Consider the following 19273-nt stretch of genomic DNA (forward strand, 5'->3'; position numbering starts at 1 on the left):
TAGCTGAAGCAGTGAGGGCTGGTTGACAGGGGAGTCGGGGAGTGAGGGGGAGACAAGCTTAGCTGGGGATGCAGCCCAGCCTACAGTGGGGGTGGGGACTGCCCCCCCAGGCAAACCGCAGCTGGGGTGTGGGGCCAGGGTGGGGGTTTAAACACCCCTTCCCCCACTCAAACTTACTGCTGGCTGTAAGTGTGGACTACAAATTCCAGAGTCACTTGGAAGCAGAAAGAGGAAGTGATGAGCAACCCTGCAGAGTCCTGTTGCTATAATTCTGGACTGCAAATCCCAGATACTTCAGGGGCAGCAGGAAGAGGAAGTGAACACACAGCCAGAGAGCCATGCTATAGTGCCCCAGGCCTCTACCCTGAGCCACTGCAGGCACACGGCTGCATTTCCTAAATGAAAGGTAAATAAATGTCTGTTCACTTCTGTTTCAATTTAATCTGTGCAGTTTAGACTAATCTGCAAAAACTGAATTGATTCAGCTTTGGGCTTTTTGACTGTCTGTACCTAGCTCTTATTGTATTTTAAGGTTTCTCTCAACATAGAATCGTAAAAAAGTTACAATTCTTCTTGTAGAAGACCAACTGATTCTAGAACATGGGTGGGGGAGAGCAGGCAGGTATGTGTGTGGTGGGGGAATGGTTATGATTTGAATGGTCTTTATTAGGCAGTTTTCTGTGAAACAAAAAACTGCATTATCCTGCTGCCCCTGCCCCAAAGAGTTGTCAACAACTCTTGCAATTAATCATGCCAAATTGGGGTTTCCTTCATTATTTATTAATAGCTTGAGTCTGTTCATAAAATTTGTAGTGTATGTTATTAGGCAAAATGCTCATAAACACAGCTAAATATAAATCACATTTGTACCTAGCTTCTCTTGTCATTAGTAATGGCTTAATTACTGGTTTAACATTCTGAACATCATTATTGTTTTGTTCATGACATTCTATAACCTGTTTTTACAAGAAGCTGTCCTGATTCATGCCATATAGATTCAAACATTTTTTTTTAAATATAGGATTCTTTTTCTGCATCAGAAGAACCTGACGAATATTCACAGCTTTTTGAGTTAGTTTCTCCATTCATAGGAATATCTTCTTTTCCTCCATTTTCAGTGGGCTTGGAGTCCTTGGCTTGATAATGTTTCTTCACCATCAAAAAAAACAATAAAGCTATCAAGTAGGATGGTGCTCTCAGGCCTGTTATTAGGCCCAGGTATGCCTTCCTATGAAAAGAGACCACAAAAGTCAACTTTATTTTTTTCAAAGGACTGGCAAGAATGGCTTCTGGAGCCAGGTCTCCTGCAGAGCAGATAAGTTTCCTGAAGTCTCTAGCCTGGCTGCTCTGTAAAGATGCCTAGCAATTGTGTAGCCAATGGGAGTGAGGAAAAATACAAATAACGTGGAGTATTTTTCAGGCCAATGGTTTTGGTTATTCTTAACACACTTTACTCTACAATCCCCTCTCAGTGCAAAACTTCACGAGGAAGTGGCTTCCTGCACTTGTCAACATATGCAAATAGGTAAAGTGCTCTCAGTTGCCCAATAGGACTATTTCCTATGAGATCATATCTTAAAGGTGGCTAATGCAACAAAATTAGCAGTCCTGCTAATAGACACTAGTTTTTGATAAGTCACATGAGTTTGGATGTTTGCTTGTGATCCATATGATTACTATGCTTTTTTAATGGTCACAAAATTTATGAAATTTATACATTATCCAAGAAGGCCTCTCACTGACATTAATGAGAGTTTTGCCTTAATAAACATTATAAAAATAAGCAGGGGCATTGGAACTTTGTCCCAAGATTTATTTGTTTGAAATTCTGTCCTGACCTAAAATCAAGTTGAGGCCAACATTAGGTTACCATGGCCACAGCATTCAAGCAATAAATTATCTACTGTAGAAAGAAAGTTAGTAAGGCCCCTCGTGTTTTGATTTGACTTACCTGTATGCATTAGAATCATATATCCTACAAGCTCCCCGTTGTCCACAGCTTCCTCTTCCCCATTTCAAGCAAGTCCTATCTATCAATGCACCATAATAAACTGGGGCTGGAATTCCAGCTGTAATATTAAAAAAGCAAAATAACTTCAGGATGTCACATGGAGAAGCACACTTTCTCATCAAATACTTGTCCTATGATTCACTACTGCTGTAGGTGGGTGATAGGGTACAGGGAACTGTTTACTCCCTTTATAGATACTGGATTGGGAGTTTCAGGGTGAGTGAGCTGGGGGCCCTTATTGGTTCTGTTTGAAATACCGCAGTTCTCCTAGTCCAATAATTAGAGTTTGGCCAGGCTCCCAGTCTGCAAACACTGCCCCCCGCCACCTCCCCTCCAGCACTTAGTAGCCCAATGACTCCCAAACTGCTTTCTCAAAACCATTGACAGTTTGCAGAAGAACTGCTGTTCTCAGCAGTGAACTGGATTCTCATTGTATTTTGAGAACTATACTTGGGACCATGCCATCTGGTGCTGTGATTCAGCCACTTAACAGCCTGAATTTCACTGAAAATCAATGCAATAATTTTATACAAAATAGAACAAAGCATTAAGGACAGCTAAAAATACACAACCATTTCTTTAATATAATTGCCCACATATGGTGTATTTGCATTGAGAATCTTGTATGTCACTCAAATGGAACGAGAATGAGGGCCAGGTATGCATAGAACCATCTTTGTGTGAAGTGGTTCACATTATGAAGATGCTTAGGAAGAGTCAGGATTAATCACTAGCACAGGTTTTACCTTTTCAAAGGGCGCACTTGGCATTTGAATCCCATGTTTTGGCTGGCTCTGCCCCACACTGTTCTGTACCTTCTAAAAAGATGACGCGCCTAGAGTGGAATCTTGGGCTCGTTGAATCCTATGCAAGTTTTGACATGATCTTCAACAGGATCAAGATTTCAAACTTGTGTCAAACCACAATTGTGGGAGCTCTATTATCTTGCACTCTTTTGCAGATAAACATCTCTTACAAACAAGTTTATATTCTAACTATAGACTATTGTCCTGTAAGAGCACAGGCTTGATGACCTCCTTATGAACATCCAAACCTAACTGATCTGACCCTTAGCAAACTACGAAAACAGACTTTCCTAATTTGATGTAGCTTTTGATATGAAATATAGAACATCATGACAACAGTTATTTACCACATTTTATTAATTTACTGTTTTAGACTTCTACTGTTTTCCAAGAGGCACCATTTAAAGCCATAGAGGTAGTCAGAGTTAATTTCTCTTACCTAGGGCCCTCATGGTGAGTACATACAGACCAACTGCAAGAGATTTTAGCTCTGGCTGAACACACCTAGAATAGATGTATATAAATGAATACAGTGTCTATGTAATCAAGTGCCCATTAAAATGTGCCATTTCCAACTAGAATTATGGGCATTTTTACATGTGCTCTGGGACATGGTGCCAGATGCTTTAATTAGCAAGCCACACTAATTAAAAGCGCCTGTGCATCCCTGCACTGAAAAAATGGTGGCAGGATGTTTTTAACTAAAGGTCATTGAATGTCTTTTATTTCCAAGCACCCCGTCATCATTTTTTCAATGCAGGGATGCACAGGGACGCTGATACATGTGACATTGAAGGCTGCTGGACCGTGTCAATTTCCATGCTCCAGCATATTCGATTAATGGTTTTCCAGCACATCAGAGCAGGCTCCCCACACATCTGTAGGAGCCCTATGATTCTTCATAATAAATACAATGCAAAGCTGCAGGACTGAGTTGTTTCCTACACCTGCCAAAACATACTATGTGACATAGAAAGAGTGAATTAATCGATAGCTCTCCATTGTGTATCCCCTGGGAAGACAATGTGTTGCAGATAATTACCGAGGAGAATTTTTAAGGAAATACCAATACTTCCATCCAGGATTTGCAGAAATGGATACCAGCAAGCACCTGCTAGATTGCCCCCTCTGTCAGGGCTTATTAGTTAACAGGAATGGTCATATTGCTCTGGTGCAAAAACATCTGGAAATGGCAACACCGGAGCACCATCTTGAAACCTTCTAATGATATTCTCAAAAGTACCATCTAAGGAATGCTGGAATACTTAAAACAATACGCCTGCCAAGTTGATTTATAATTATGTCCCAAGACATCACACCAAATTGGTGTTGTCTAAGGGTTTCTGTATTTGATTTTGAGTTAACTGTCTCTGTATCTGCTGTTTTCCTTTACACTTATTGACGAGGCAGACCACCTTATTAAATAATAATTACATCTGCAAAAAGGAAAAGGGAATTAAATTCTCTTTTTTCATATCCATACTCAACAAAGTACTAATTTGAAGTTTCATCAGGATTCCCACTGACTTTGCATCCAAGTAAATTTGGGGAATTTACAGACATGGGACTTTCTTTTATTCTTCACTCAGATGAAGAATGTACACTAATTTTGTATGTTTAGCTCCTAACCACAGAAACATGCCTAGTAATAATAATTTCTATCATAATAACTTGTATTTGTTTTGTGTTACGGCCATATTCATGATACTAATATATGGAGTAGATATATAATATTGTACAATTTTAGGGGAGAATTACATACCCACTTAGCTTCATGAAAGATACAGGTACACATGAATTATTATAGATTCAGTGGCAATTACAAGGAAGCATAATCATTAAGGAAAAAGAGAATTCAAACAAAGAAGAAGCCATCATGGGCCACCTTGGTGGCAACTGGTAGATTTTTTTTTAAACATTAGACAGACGGAGGTAGTTAGCCATGTTAGCCTGAAGGCAGACAGAAGGCAGTGTAGAGATGCTCCTTATAGACTGATTTAGTTTAGTGTTTTAAGACACTAAACATTAAGTCATAGTTAAGTTTGGCAACACAATACAAAACAAACATTCAGGGTTAAGAAGATACAGGAGTAAAAGGCTGTAGTTACTGCAATTTTTGGAAAATAGGAAATCTAGACCCAATTTTGTTCCCACTGTGGGGAAAAAAACCTTAAGTATATTAAATAGTGATTTTTAATTATACTTACCTAAGTGTAATCATATATGTTGGGGTGCCTCCTAAAGCATAGAAAAAAGCACTTATGACTTGTATGACTGTATAATAAATAAACTTCCTGGAACAATCATCTCTTTTTGGACAGTGTCCCAAAGTTACCGAAGTATTTCCCGATAGCAAACCTGCAACTTCAGTGCAGCTACAATTATGAAACACCTGAAAGATACAATTTCAATTTGGTAGTAAATCAATTCCTGGGTTATCAGTATTACCAGGCAAGACAATGGCCATCAGAAATGCACTATCATTGTTCCTCCTCTCCAGTCTGTTTGGTCATTCAGGGCCCTGCTAGAATTTCAAATTAAAGCTAGATAGAACCTAGCTATAGAGTTGTTATACACAGTGTCAATGTGTAGGGGGTGCTTGGGGGTGCACGTGCACCCCCTGAGAGTACTGTTGCACTCCCTGACTGGCCACACTTGCCACTTAGGCAATGGGCGGGGGGGGAGGGGGGCAGGCGGGAGCACCGGTGCCCCCCCCCGCAATCGCCAGCCAATCACTGCAGCTGCTTCCAGAAGTGGTCGCAGCCACTCCCAGAAGTGGCTGCAGCAATCAGCTGCAGTGACCGGCACTTGCACGGGGGGCACTGGTGTTCGGTCCCCCTGGGCAGCAAGATTGGCCTCGGGGTGACCCCTCCCTGTTGGCAGGACTGGTCACAGGGCATGTGCCCCCTCTGACTAAGGCGGCACCAGTTACCCATGGTTATACATTTTCAAGCAATAACTTGAAGCTGGTTGGCTCTTTTTATAGCTGGATAGTCATTTTTATTGTGTGAGAAAAACTTTGCACATGTGGCTGGTCTAAGTTCATTGCATGATTAATCAGTTAATTGTGTGATAATTTCTTTGCACATGCGGTCCATCTTACTTTGCACATGCATCCAGTCTAAATCTATTACACAATTAACCAGTTAATTGCGTAATATATTCAATGTATAGCAGGGGTCCGATATGTATACGCTATTAATAACTGCCCATTCTTGTACAGAAAAATAGGAAAAACGTGGGGAAGTTCTTACTGTGTTCTTTCCATGGCCTGTTGAAACCTTGCAGCCAGCAAGACAAGCTGTTATGTATGTGATTCCATTGTCTCCACAGACTGGATCCCATTGGTTTGAGGCACATTTGCAATCAGAGTTGCAGGAAGAAAATACAGTGTTTTCACCATATGCAACTGGTGTCCTGTAAAGTAAATATGGAAAGGCATAGCACTATATGAATACAAATCCAGCTTCCATTTAAATATCTGATACAATAGAGCAAATACTGTCAACAAAGACAATTTAGTAAATTAACCTTTGTATATATCGTATCTGTGATAGGTAACTTTGCCATAAAAATATGCTCCTCACATTCAATTGTATTCTGCATGCATCAGACACCCCTCCAAAATGTGATGTTGCTATTGCCCTAATGAGCATGTCCATGCCCAGGCACACCCCGGGCCTTTGCTAAAAATGGTTATGTCAATTTTTTTTGGTATCTGGTATACACAGAACAGGAGAGAGTGTGCAGATACTGTTTTCATGGAGGCATCCTCTAAACTGTTTGGACAAAATCTAGACATGCCTACTTGATATCATCAACCCTATATAACTAATCCTTTATTGTAGGTTACTAGGTTCTTGACCCTCTAACATTGATCTGTTGTTTCAGATTCCATCCCATCTTCATTGAAATGAAGATGGCCATGAGGCTATGAAAAATTCTGTGATAAAGAAAAGGACTTCTGCCAGTCATGGACTAGAAACATCAGACTTTGGGCTCTAATAGACATTGAAATCTTTGGCAGTACTACATTCTAGCTTCAAATAACCTTTTTATTATTCATTTAATAAATGAATCACATTGACATGTTTATTTAGCTAAGACACATCCTCTGAACAAATGTGATTCAAATGTTATCTTTTTCAAATCATTGTCTTATTCCAAGTAAGTAGCAGCACGTTAATTTCAAAGCCTTACAAAACACTGAAAAAAAGCAATGGATAGTATTTTCAAATGGTGTGAATCAGCATATTTCCATTATGATTGAAACCAGACTATAAGTACCATGTCTCTTTGATTAGAAGATGAGGTCCCTTCCCCCTCCCCCCATTGAACATAGGGGAAAAGCTCCTCAATTTATAATTGAGCATAAAGCAGCGGGCGGGGCAGAAGACAAGCAGCTGTTGCAGCTCCAGCTCCAACTGCATCTCAGGGTTGGGGTAGAGCTGGAGCCGGAGCTGCAGCTGCTGCCAGTCCCCCTACCCCCCCACCTCGCTTCACATGCTCTGTTATTCCTCCCCCATAGCCCCCAGTCCCCCACCCCCATGCCACTTTGCCCTCTCTCTCCCCCTCTGCTGCACTCCTCCTTACCTTTGCTCCACACTGGCATGCTCCACACCTGCTATGGGGCCAGGCTATAAGAGAAGTGCCAGCTCTACGCTATTCCTATGGGGCTGGGCTGAAACCATGCTCTGTGCCCTGGGTTGCAGTAGGGATGAAGCCTGTCTTTGTGGATCAAAGGTAGGGGGTGGGGATTGAGGGGCAAGTGCGGGGGAAGACTTAAGGTGGGAGATGGGAGAAAGGGTAGGTGGGGACCTGAGGCTGTGGGTGGCAGAAATGGTGTGGAAGGTTGGGGGAGGCACAATGGGAGGCAGGCAGCGGGGGCAAGTTGCTTCCCTCTGTCACTGTCTGCCCCCTACTACCTGTCCCTCTACTATCTGTCCCTCACCACCCCCCACTGCCTACCCCATTACTGCCCCCCCAGTTGCCCTACCACATGCCACCTTACTGCCTCCCCAACTGTCTGTACTTTAACACCTGCCCCATTACCCCCCTCATCACCTCTCCCCACACCACTTGCAGTAGTGGGGGCAGGGGGGAAATTTACGATGATCCTCCAATAATTTGATTCCATACATAGAAAATGATAATAAATGTATACATTTTCTGTCGCTAGAACTTAATTACTAGGGGTTGGTCATCTTACATTCAGGGTCATCTTGTATTTGAGTAAATACATGATCTGGCTTTTCTTGGCATATAATCATTCAGCCTTTGTGTAAAGTAGCATAAGACTATGTCTACCCTAACAATGTTTTAGCATTGTATGAACATTGGTATGTTATGCTGTCAAAGTAATCCAAATGCAGACATGGTTATACGGGCAAAGCTGTACTTTTAACTGGAACAATAAAACCAGGGTTTGAATTATGGGGCAGCTTGGGTGGGGGAATGGGGGCTGACCCCCCCCAATAAGAGATGAGAGCCCCCCCCTGTAAGATTTGAAAATCATAAGGGGTGGGGGGCTTTGATTGTATTAGGGCATTGTGATGGGCAGCCCTTTTTTTTTTTTTTTAACAGACTCATCCACCCCCAAGAGTCAAAGTATAATTTGAACCCTGAGTAAAACTACTCTCTAAAGCAGTGGTCCCCACCTTTTTACACTCAAGGCACCCCTTACTAGATTTGATGCATCCTGTATTAGGCTCAAGACACTCCTCAGTAAATGCCAGCGGTTAATTATTATTTGTTTCTTGACTAAAGAAACATAATATAGCAGTTTTATTCTTTTGCAAAGAGTAAAGAAAGACCTACAACAGATCTGAATACTTCTGACACTGTGGATTCCTATTTGAAATCTGTGGGTTTATCTTGTGAATCATGTTTACATACCTAATAGTGCTAACATTGTGTGACATCCCATGGTGCCCTCAAAAGGAAGTCAATGCATCCCAGGTGGGGCATGGCACCCTGGTTGAGAATCAATGCTCTGCAGCTTGTTTTGTTTTGATTTTTAAATAAACACAGATTTACTGGTATGACTGCACGTATACTATAATCACATGCCTTCTCAACCTTGATCAATGTAACAATGCTGGAAAAAGTGAATAATGTAGACCTGGCTAAGTGATGCAGTGCATTTTCTTTAATCGCTAATAACTCCTTGTGCTATTTATTATTGTGTACTGTTGTCAAAAAAGTTAGGGTAACATATGCTTTAGAATATGTATGCATACCCATCATAGGACACTGTCAGTCCAGCCACTACATGGTTCTCGCAGCCCACAAAAAAATGTAGCAGGCTTATAAGGAAAGCAAAAAACGAAACACCAAATCCAAATTTTGTAGCTCCAATCAAACCCCATTTGTACTTTTTCATTAGAAGTCCTCCTAAGAAAATCCCAATGGCCACAGCAGGTAAGGACGTTAATCCTGAAAAAGAAAACAAGGAGGAGGACTATTTAATTAATGTGATTGCATCCTGATAGATGCAACTAATTTAATCAGCAAAGGCAAATTGAGATGGTTGAAAGTTGTAATGCAAAATATGTGCACATGTTCATGAATCTCACAAGACCAGGAAAGCTGGTCCCCCAAATTGCCCTTCCCTCCTAAATTTAACATTTGTGGTTTAAAAAATTGTATACTGCTGAAAAATGTGTAATTAGGACCATGCTGTGTCTAAGCCTGTGCAGTGGCTCTGAGTTGTGGGTTTCAGGGCTTGTTTACACTGGCTCTGTGTAGAGACCAGGAGTGCCTCTGAGAAGCATGCCCATTCCACTCATTTCTACTCCAGATGTACCAAATCTCAACAGCACAATAGCTATTTTTGTGCAGTGCTGGGCATGCTCCAGTAAGTCCATATGAGATGATAACCTGAAAGCATTTTTGGTGTAGGCTCCAGGTCACTTTAAAGTGATTAAGCCAGTGGACAGTGTGCATTTCTCAGAAATGATTATGGACTCGGCATAGAGACAATGTGGACAAGCCCACAGTTTGGTCTGCTTCAGTGCTGCTCCTGACAAAGCTACAAAAGAACGCTTTGTAACTGTATGTATTCAAAATGTCAGGCAGATTTATTTTGGCAGCAACCATTTGCAATTTGGGGTTGCAGATAAAAAAACAGGGAGCAATACATTAAAGTTGCACTAAGGACCAGATCCAATAAGGAAATTAGGCACATCATAACTCTGTTGCAAAAGGGTCTCTTCTATTAGACCTTAAGATACAATGAAATGTACATCAGAGCACTTGAAAAGTAATCATTGCACAATGCTACTCACCTGTTATGAAGTTAGACTTTGATGCTGACTGACCATACTGCTGTTCCATGTATTTTGGTTTGTAAGTCAAGAAACCAACAAAGCTACTGAACTGTAACAGTACAGAACACAAAAATACGAAGTATATTCGGTTACCCAATACTGCTTTCACAGAAATAAAGAAATCTGAAAGAAAGCATATAAAGATTGTATTTTAAAAGATGCTTGGCATAATTATTAGTGAATAATGGGATTTAAGGCCAAATTCTGCAATCTATGGGAAAGTCCCATTGGTCTTAATGGGGTTTCCATGTGCGTATCAAAAGGCAGAATTTGGCCCTCAGTAAGAAGGGGCTGACCGGAAGTGATAAAACTCAGTGTACACAAATATGCCAAAGTAAGCCCTGGTTCTCTAGTAAAATAGACTGTTCAGGAAGACCACTTGGACATTAAAGTCAATGGGACATCATGCAGTCAAAAGGGAGTCACCTATAAACATCATTTCAGGAACTATGTGAACTTCCTAGGTTACCCTGTAGTTGATGGCAGGCATGGGTGACTGATGCCTCCTGAGTCTACAGGGGCACCAGATTGCTGATGGGGGAGTCCCCCAACAACTGATCGTTGAGCCTGGAACCACCAGCGGTGAAACTAGTGAAACTGGAAGTGTACTTCCAGTTTCACAGCTGGGGCTTCCAGGGGGTGCACGGCCAATCTCAGGGGGTGCATGTGCACCTGCGTGCACCCCCTACGCGTCACCAATGCATGGCCATCAAACAATGATGGCCATCATACAAACTAAACCAGAGTCAAAGTACAATGACTATGTAATGATATACATTTCCTTGCCTTCACCTTCCGATATTTCTGCCCTGAGTATTGCTGTGTGATGAGCAGAAGATACTATAAGCTTGCTTGTGAGGAAAATAATCTTCTGATATTTTTTAAGGTTTTCCCTATAAGCACATTTAAATAAATATAACAAATTTCGTTAATTTGGGTAATTATTTTTCCCCAGCTGCAATTTGTTCCCAGTGCAAACCTTTAAGTGCTAATTCTGACCATGTAAATCATCAGTCAGAGAGCATAAGGAAGCCCTGCACTCCCTTGTTGGTATGTGTACAACAGGCTGCAGAAAAATTAAAGGGCGCAGACTTCCCACAATAAACGTACATTGCTGCCATACATTGTATTGGGAGTTATTCAACCTGACAAAAGATGTGGAAGGACTTACCTTTCAAAGATGCTGAGGACTTCACTGGCTTTTGTTTTATAGGGCTGTGCTTCCCACTGTTGTCTTCCTTAATGTTGGAGAGATCAGATGAACTTTTATCATTACTTTCCTCCTCTGGCTTTTTCAGACTCTTTGGCAGGAAACAGAATGGTATGGCAGATATGAGGGCAGTTACTCCAGCTATCATAAAACCAAGCCACCATGCACCCACCCAACGGGAATCTCTTGGGGTTATGTTGATGCTGCCTAGAATAAAGTGGGACAAAAGCAAATTGTAGTAATGAAAACATTTTACCCCTTAATTGCAGTAATATCTACATCATGTGTTGGTTAATATTGAGATTTGCCTTGGTATTGCAAATGCTAAACACATTTTGCATCATTCAAGGTTCATGTGTCTTCGAACTTGAAAAAGGTGGTGAACAGACAAGATCCATAAATATTTGGGTCTTTTAGACCTTCCTGATTTCTATGAATCTTTTTGCTATAGAACATTGCAACAAGACATCTGGGCTAGGGACAGACGTTCAAAAAGTCAGAGCCTGAATTGATTAAATCTTTGTAGGTTACTCTAACCTGCCTAGGTTGAACTGGTTTGTAACAGCACAGGCACCCCCTCTGGACTGAGAAAATGCAGTTGCTCAGGCTAGGTGCCAGGGGGTGCTAAAGCATGCCTTCAGCTGCAGGGAAGCTAAGCTGGGAGGGGAGGGGGAGAGGCATTTCCAGCCCAGACTGCAGTGGCAGTGGCAGCAGTTTGGAGGGCTCTGGCCCACTCTGGGTTCCAGCACTGCTGCACTCAGTCCACCACAGCTCTGCCAGCCCTGCTTTGCCCCCCTTCCCCCCCCCCCACTCGGGAAGAGACTTGTGCTCCCTAACACCATGACAGGGGCTGCTGCCCTCATCAAGGACCCTGCCCCTTCACTGCTACAGCGGTAGGGCAAGGGCATGGCCAGATGCCAACCAGCAGGGCCCCTTAGGTGGGGGCAGGGACAGGGGTTATTCCTCCTCCCTCTGGCATCTGGTGGAGGGGGCTTATTCTGCCGTTTGCCCCAAGCAGCAGTGGCAGCATTCAGGGCAGGCAGACCCAGCTGCAGTCCCCCCTGGAGTACCAGGGGAATAACCCCCCTCCCTGCCCCACCTGCCTCAGGGGCCATGGCAGCCCCCCTCTGCGGCAGTGATGGGGGAGACCAGGCTCAGGTCCCTGCCAATGGGACAGGACGGGGGGGGAAATTAAACCCCACTCTGGCCAGACCCCTACCCCTGCCTGTCCATGCTCTGGCTGGGAGGCAGAGGGGTGGGGCCAGCCCTGCTGGGCTAAAGCAGAGAGCCCAGCCCAGAGAGCATGCCAGGATGCTGGGGGACAGGTTTAAGTTAAATCAGGAAGGGGGTCTGGGACAGCCTTTGTGGTTTGAGCCAAATCAGTTAAGTCTGATACAACATTCAATCAGGTTTATCTTGAACTGGTTTTGGCCATTTTGAAACTGGTTTTTATACACTGAATGTCTGCTCAGTTACAGGTTTAAACCAGTTTCTCATCGCTTAAACTGGTTTATGTGTAATATCTGTCCCTAGCCCTGATCATGTGGGTAAACTTCTAGCAAGTGAGGATTCCTATCCATTATCTTCAGTGAATATTGTTCAGTGACTAAGGTTATTCAATTATGAACATACTATATTCATCTCATTTTTGGATCAGCAGTGCATTGTATTATTTATTATATAATGACCATAGAATTCAAGCCCGAATATAGTAGTCTGGAAAGTGGAAATGGTTTCAAATACATGCTATTGTAGGTCCTCAACTCATAATAAGGATATCCAGTCCTTTGAACTTTTAAATTTACTTCAGAGGACACCTGATTAGCAATTCAAAGGAAGTTAGGAAATCTAAACTATGAACTTTGGAATTGTTAAAAAAAAAACAGTCTCCAATTAGAAAGAGAGAGACACAGAAAGGCTTGCATGGAAGGTTTTTGCATTTTAGACTCCAGAGGCTGTGGGGTAAGGGGTACTCTGGGGACAGACTAAGCTAGGGATGGAGTAAAACTTTTTGTTAAATGCTTTTCTAAAGCAAGGCCTAAAATATTTCCCAAGTCTACAACTTTTGTAACGGTATTTTTCAGTTCTTTATTCTCACCTTATTTTGAAACAAACTTACCAGATATATTTAATAACATGCATAAATAAAACTGCTGGCCAAATAAATCACTGTATAACACGTTTGGTTTTTTTTAAGTTGCTCATCACTTTTCCTTACCTAGATCCACAAATCCAATATCCACATACAGTCTGGCACACAGTGATCCCAACAGGAAACCAAGCATTGGACCAATCATTGCTATTGTGTGCAAAAGTGCTGAAAAGATAATGAAGCAGTTGACTGGTACATGTCACAGGTTTACAGCCCTACATGTCTTCCATTTGTTCTTCCTATGTTCATTTTAGAACTGTGCTATTCAAGAAAATACAAAGACAAACTTCTTGCTATGTCATGCAACTGTTTGTTTTTTTTCCCTTCTACTTTGGTTTAAAAGGAGCCTTGAGGGTTTAGGCAGACAAATGAGTTACTGCAAGGTAAACTAAAGTGCAAACATACAGTGTGTCTACTACTTCAGGGTAACTGCCCTTGCATGCACTCTTACCACAAGGTGAATGCTAAGTAGCTTGTTAGCCACAAAAGTGGGGAGAAACTGCTTTGCATTTTTAGCAATGTAAGTTCACACTTATCTCACAGTAACGTGCTTATTTGCTTATACCCTTAGCCAGTACTACGGTTGCTTTATTTACTATTTTGTTGATTCATTTATATTTCTTTAGTTCCCATTCCAGAATTCCAGATAAAATTAAACTACTCACATAAATCTAAAGCTGTACTCTTTAAGCAGGTAGAATGCACCAAAATTCTGGTGATTTAAAAAGAAAAGAAAAAAAGGTACGTGGAAATTAATACAACCAGGAGATTTTTTTCTGGTGAACAGCAACTGGCTAGGAATTTAGGCTACATTTTTTTAAAGAATCCATAAGATGTGTATAGTCAGTCACTGGATTTGGGTTCATAAATCCATTTGATTCCCTGGTAATCACAGCCTAAAATGGTTGCAGTTTTATTATAATATTGTATTCTTCAAAGACTGCAGCAGGAAAGGATCTAAGCTCTAAGGTAGAACAAATTTGATCATGTCACTGTTTCTTTCTAATCCAACCTTTTAAATCTATCTCAAACTTTTAAATCTATTTTAAGATTACCAATATATAAAGGAGCATCGTCTTCTTTAGCAAAATCGTCAAGGTAAGAAATTCCCAATGGTGTTATTGGTGTTTCCCCAATTCCACGTAACATGTTTCCCAGTAAGACATAAATCCACATGTATGATGATGCTTCTTTTTTACAACCTGTGAATAATGAGATCTCTATAATAGACAGCAAACCACAATCCTTGTTATAACTTATTTTAACAAACATGCTCTTACATGGCTCAGCTACATAAGATGAGGACTATATATTCATTACTGAACTCATAAACCCTATGGTAATCTTCTTCCTTTAAGAATACTCCTATATGGAACCAAATCTTTGGCATCCTTATATGGATCATTAAGGAAACATATCTAGAGAAAAAATAACAGATTGATATTGTCATAGGCATACTCTCTAACCATGATTCTTGACCAGGATGCCATGGCCATGTCATGCAACTCTTAGGTATGCAAACACCTACATGCGATTCACAAGAGAAACCCAAAGATTTTAGACAGGAATAATGCTAAAACCATTCTGTTATTTTTCTAGTCAATAAAAGAGTGAAATCTAGGAGGTGATATTGTCTGAGGGGTGCCTTGAGTCTAATGAGCAGTGTGCCTGGAGTTTCAAAAGATTGAGGACCACTGCTCTAATATTTATTTTACACCTTCAACTACATGTCTCCCAACCAAAGGTAACAGATAGCTGGTGGAGCTTATGTGAGCATCTCGGTTTCCATGTAACAATATACAGCACATTGTGTGATAGATACATTCTAGACCAGGGGTTGGCAACCCCAGAGGCAGGGTAGCTGCTGGCAGTCACAGAGCCCGGGCTGCAGGGCAGGGGCTTTGGGTGGGGGGCAAGGGGCACAAGCAGGGCATCCTGCCATATACCCCTTGCCCACATTTTGTTTTTCTGCCATGCCGGCACTCCGGCACCTTCTGACGTAGCCATTGTGGTGTTTTTTGGCACGCCGGCCAAAAAACATTGCCTACCCCCGATCTAGACTGATAGTGAGATGCTGGAAGATTAAATATATCCTAGTTGATTTTCATTTCACTTTAATCACAGCTTCAGTGTTTTTGTCTTTCAGAATTTCCTTTTTAACTACTGGGCTCCAAAATTGCCTTGAGAAATAATTCTCACTGCAGGTGATCTGAGTAATTCATTGAATGCAGTGTGAACTACAGATATTGTGGAAGTGGGGGAAGAAAGGACAGGCAACTGAGCTCCAGTAGTTCAAATAATTTTGGACCAGTAGGTGTTCCTATTCTAGGAGCAATTCATAGGATTTATGCATCCCTGGAGTCCTCAAAATAAAAAGGCCTAAGTAGGGGCTTTTTTTAGCAGTGCTTGGAATTTTCCTTAGTTCTAAAATGAAGTAAATTTCACTGTTTCTAAAATCCAATCTATAAGAAAGAAGTAATTATTACATGTACAACTCCTTGCAGTTACAATTTCTTACCTGGATCAGGTTCTATCAAGGTTTCACTGACTCCAATATCTTTCTGATCCACTGAGCAGGGATTGATGCTTGAAGTTGAATTGACTGATGACATTGCATTCAGTGTTGTCTCATACTTGTAACTGAGAACATTCAATGTTATGTTTAGTAGTGATGCTTCTGCACCAGTCAGAGGGATGTGGGAATATACTTTAGCAGAGCACATGAAAAATTATGTGACTAGTTATCATACTGGTCTATTTGATATAATAAATAGGTATTGGGCACGTCTACATGCTCATTGATGCACTTTTGCTAATGCATGTTAAATTTAGTACCTCCATTCTGAGGGCATGTGTAGATGAAATGGGGGCCCTAAATTGAAGCAGTGGGTTTTTAAACCCACCGCTTCAATTCAGGGCGAAGTAAACCCCCGTGTCATGCACACACCACACACTTACCTGCCTCTCTGACAGCCAAGGGGAGGGTGAGCTGCCGGTGGCCAAAGTGGCCCATGGACTACGGGAGGGACTGGTGCTTCCCTCCATGGCAGCTCAGATGGTCCTGGGGGGCACAATAGCCACAGAGGGAAGCACCGGGCCCCCCGTGCAGTTCAGGCAGGCAGGCTCCAGGGGCGGGGAGGGGGACAGGAATCAGGCTTGCCACTTTTTTTGGGTGGAGCCTGACTTCCCAGGTTGCTGCCAGGCTGCCTACAGGGCTTTCTGCATAGCTGCAGAGCTCCTCGGAGGAGTTTTAATTTGCTGTGCCCCAAGTCATTTAAGGCGCATTACTCAGCTGAATTTCCTACAGCGGCTGGAATTAATGTGCAATATGCTGCTGAGGTGTACAAACACTGACACCATTAGAGCAGTGCAAAAGCATTTATCCCTTGTTTCATCTACACGTGGGCTAAGGTAGTAGAAAAAGGCGCATTATAGCCTATTTTAATGTGCATTAGCAAAAGCACATTTTTTTTGTGCCACTTCAAAGTGCCTTAAGATAGGCTAATGCATATTAAAGTGCAGGTGTAGACATGTCCATTTGTGGTATATAATCATCCTTGCATCACATAAATTAATACTTTGAGGAAAATTTTCAATAGTAAAAAGAGGGTTAGCTTAGAAGTTTGAAAGCAATCAAGCAAGCGAGAAAACCAGAGAGTGAATGAGAGTAAAACCAAATATGACACACACAATTCAGACACAATGGGCATGTCTACAATTCCACCATGGCAAGCCCAAGAGCAATGCCCAATCATTCTAGTTTAGTGCATGGCAAAGGCCAGGACTTCAGCAGTGCAGCTGGTTTGGAAGTAATAAGAAGTGTGCCCAAGACAAAAAGCATGAGAAATGCCCTGAGCTCATGCCCAGAGCCAATACTAAATCAGAATGGCAGCCTAAATTATGGACTTCGGCACATGCTAAGTGGGACTGAATGGGAAGAGTATGCCTCCAAGAGTGTGCCCCCGGGGCTGGGGGAGCAAGTGGAGGTGGGACACATGGGCCCTGCAGGGGGGAGTAGCCCCTGCGGGGGCCATTTGGCTCTGGTTGGGAGGAGCTGTGGCCCCTGTAGGGGGGTGGTAGCCCCCGTGGGGGAGCTGTAACCTCTTGTGGGGGGCTGTTGCCCCTGGGGGGGGGGCAGCAAAACATATAGGTATTTAGAATTCATTTTATTATGATGATAGAGACACTGGTAGGCTTCCAAATTTCTTTAACACTGTAAATATACCAGTAAAACATTGCCCAAATGATTGCTGTCTCTCTCTCTCTCACTCTCTCTCTCTATATATATAGTGGTCTTTTTGTTTTAAATGTAAAGGAACATGGATTTTGGGGTATTTTGCAGAGTGCCTTTGGGATTTTTTTTTATCAGGGATTCTTCAGTTTTCCAATAGGGAACACCAGCATTCCTGTTCCTGCTAGGGAGGTCAGTGGCAGGACTCTGCCTGCTCAGAGATGGCTCCTTGAACCCAGCTGGAGGTGGCTGACCTCCTGGCCAACTGGGGTCAGGAGGACAAGCTTTGAGAGTTCAAAGCAGGCCACCACACCCAGAACATATTCCAGGTAATAGCTGCCCTGATGGCCAGGCAGGCGCACACTTGGCAGTAGTGCTGAACAAAGCCAACCCTGCAGCCATAGTCCACTAGCAGTTGGCCCAGAGGGGCAGATGCCTCTACTGGTTCTGCAGTCCCCATCCAGTTCTAGCAGGTGCGCAGCAGGTCTCAGCCAGGCAGCAGCCCCCATGGCCAGACTGCTGCAGTGGGTAGAGGGTGCAAGGAACTCTCAGGGCTGCTTCAGCTGGCACAAAGGGTAGTGTCCCCAGGTACCAATTAGCTGGGCCCTAGAAGCTCCTGAGAGTGAGTAGCCCTGAGATATTTGTTATGGCAGCTTTTTGTACTGATTGGGCCAGGACAGGGCAGCTTTTTATACTACTGGGGACAGCACAGGTGCTGGCCCTGGGCTCTAGTTCCCCCTGGCTGCAGTCCAGGAGGAGCCAGGCAAGGTTATTTTTCCCCAAGTGGCACAATTTGCCCCACACCATTGTGCATGTCTGGACATGTGTGGCTGAGGAAAAAAGCCCCGGCTCAAATTTGCACCATTTCTATTTGAGTTGCTGCAAGAACACATGCCTGCATGTGTGGATGTACCCTTAGAGTATAAATAGATGGCACCAAATGAAGCAGATCAACTGTGCCAGGAAGTGTCTCAGCACAGCTGATTGGCTTCATTGGATGAAACACAAATTACTCATAGTCTCACTCATTGATCCTGCAGGACAATGGGCAATATGTTCCCTGCTTGCAGAAACACACCCCAGAGAATTTCCAGGGCATGTATCTGAACATGGGGAAAATTGGCCCTAGTGCCATTCAGTCAATCAGCCATGGGACTGTAGTGGAATGTCAATGCACATCTGGGGAGTCCCAAACAGAGGAATCCCAGCAGGTGGTCCTGGGGCTATCGAAGCCTGATCCTGCATGCCTTGGGAGTGCCTGGGAATTCCTGAGACATACAAGATCAGGCCTTGAAGCCCTAAGAATTCAGCCCCGCCCCCAGCAGGCAGAGTGTGGGCAGCTCTGGGCTGCCTATGGTCTCCCACCTTAAAGAGAATGGATGTTGGCCGCAAAATAGCAGCCCAAATCATACCACTTATGTTGTGTCCACAAATTTGTTATGTGACAAGAGGCATGGACATCTGTTTTCTTGGTCGTTCTTTCTGTTTTTAATACCATTGTTTACATCCTTATCAAAGAGATAAGGGATTCTTTA

General features: G+C 42.8%; 1 protein-coding gene across 1 annotated transcript in view; it reads right to left on the reverse strand.

The window, feature by feature from the left end:
* Positions 1–485: 485 nt before the first annotated feature.
* Positions 486–19273, reverse strand: part of LOC102371939 (solute carrier organic anion transporter family member 1B3) — a 30368-nt gene continuing 11580 nt past the window's right edge. Inside the window, exons 5-15 of the mRNA XM_014525674.2 lie at positions 16026–16147; positions 14563–14709; positions 13574–13672; positions 11317–11562; positions 10104–10268; positions 9057–9252; positions 6072–6234; positions 5025–5209; positions 3257–3321; positions 1952–2069; positions 486–1228 (exon numbers count right to left, since the gene is read on the reverse strand). Coding sequence (XP_014381160.1) covers positions 1012–1228; positions 1952–2069; positions 3257–3321; positions 5025–5209; positions 6072–6234; positions 9057–9252; positions 10104–10268; positions 11317–11562; positions 13574–13672; positions 14563–14709; positions 16026–16147 — 1723 coding nt within the window. The 3' untranslated portion in view covers positions 486–1011. The remainder of the gene's footprint in view (positions 1229–1951; positions 2070–3256; positions 3322–5024; positions 5210–6071; positions 6235–9056; positions 9253–10103; positions 10269–11316; positions 11563–13573; positions 13673–14562; positions 14710–16025; positions 16148–19273) is intronic.

The sequence above is a fragment of the Alligator sinensis genome, unplaced genomic scaffold, assembly GCF_000455745.1.
Source record: "Alligator sinensis unplaced genomic scaffold, ASM45574v1 scaffold1155_1, whole genome shotgun sequence".
NCBI lineage: Eukaryota > Metazoa > Chordata > Crocodylia > Alligatoridae > Alligator > Alligator sinensis.